The sequence below is a fragment of the Penaeus monodon genome, chromosome 32 (genome assembly GCF_015228065.2).
Source record: "Penaeus monodon isolate SGIC_2016 chromosome 32, NSTDA_Pmon_1, whole genome shotgun sequence".
NCBI classification, from domain to species: Eukaryota; Metazoa; Arthropoda; class Malacostraca; order Decapoda; family Penaeidae; genus Penaeus; species Penaeus monodon.
The window spans coordinates 35,486,113-35,486,927 of record NC_051417.1 but is presented as its reverse complement, the minus strand read 5'-3'; the positions used below and the strand labels follow the sequence as shown (position 1 = coordinate 35,486,927).

General features: G+C 39.9%; 1 protein-coding gene across 1 annotated transcript in view; it reads right to left on the bottom strand.

Moving 5' to 3' along the window:
• LOC119593655 (amidophosphoribosyltransferase-like) overlaps nucleotides 1-815 on the bottom strand; it is an 11,670-nt gene that overhangs the window by 2,198 nt on the left and 8,657 nt on the right. Inside the window, exons 7-8 of the mRNA XM_037942605.1 lie at nucleotides 513-601; nucleotides 89-289 (exon numbers count right to left, since the gene is read on the bottom strand). Of these exons, the coding sequence (XP_037798533.1) occupies nucleotides 89-289; nucleotides 513-601 (290 nt within the window). The remainder of the gene's footprint in view (nucleotides 1-88; nucleotides 290-512; nucleotides 602-815) is intronic.

Genomic DNA, 815 nt, shown 5'->3' with positions numbered 1-815 from the left:
CAACCAAAAAACAAATTCATATTATACGTACGTAACCCCTCACTTCAAACAAAAGACAATTAACAAACACTGAAAATACTTATTCCACCTCACCCTCATAAAAGGTATCGGCTCGCGAGAAGTAGACATACTCGAAGATGCAGAAGGCCGGCGGAGGAATCTGAAGCATGTGAGGAATAAGTGTCTGGTCGTATCCCACCTTGATCGGCTTCGCAGGTTTCGGACGCGGCACGATGTCCAGAGATCGAATGCCATCGGGACTCAGCTCTATTATCTCCCCGGGAAATACCTGTCAATAATTACGGGTGGAATCGGAGAGAAGGGGACTTTAATAATGATGGTTGTAAAGGAAGGGGTTGAGAAAAAAAAAGAGAAAACGGGATGAGAGTTAAATACTTGTATCTAATACTTAATCGTCGTTCGGATACGGATCTTTGTACCAAATTTCTAATATACATTATCTAAAAACAAATTAAGAAATACGACGAAAAATAACGAGTTTGCACACGTACTTCCCGTATCAGCGTGGCGCCGACTGACTGGAATGCACAGGACTCGGAGCTGAGAACCCATCCTAAGTCTGATTCTGATTGGTCCATGTCTGTAAATAAGCAATGACTTATTTTTCTTTAATGAAATATTAAATACTCTCAAGTGCGAATACGTCTCATCAACGTGTATTTGAAATTCATTTACGAATTCTTCTTGTTTGGAATTTTAAAACCAAACGAAATTCCATTAGGGGTAAAGAGCTCATTTGAAAAATGGGTCAGATATATTTACAATCTCGTCTTTTGACAATGCTTCAGACCTGC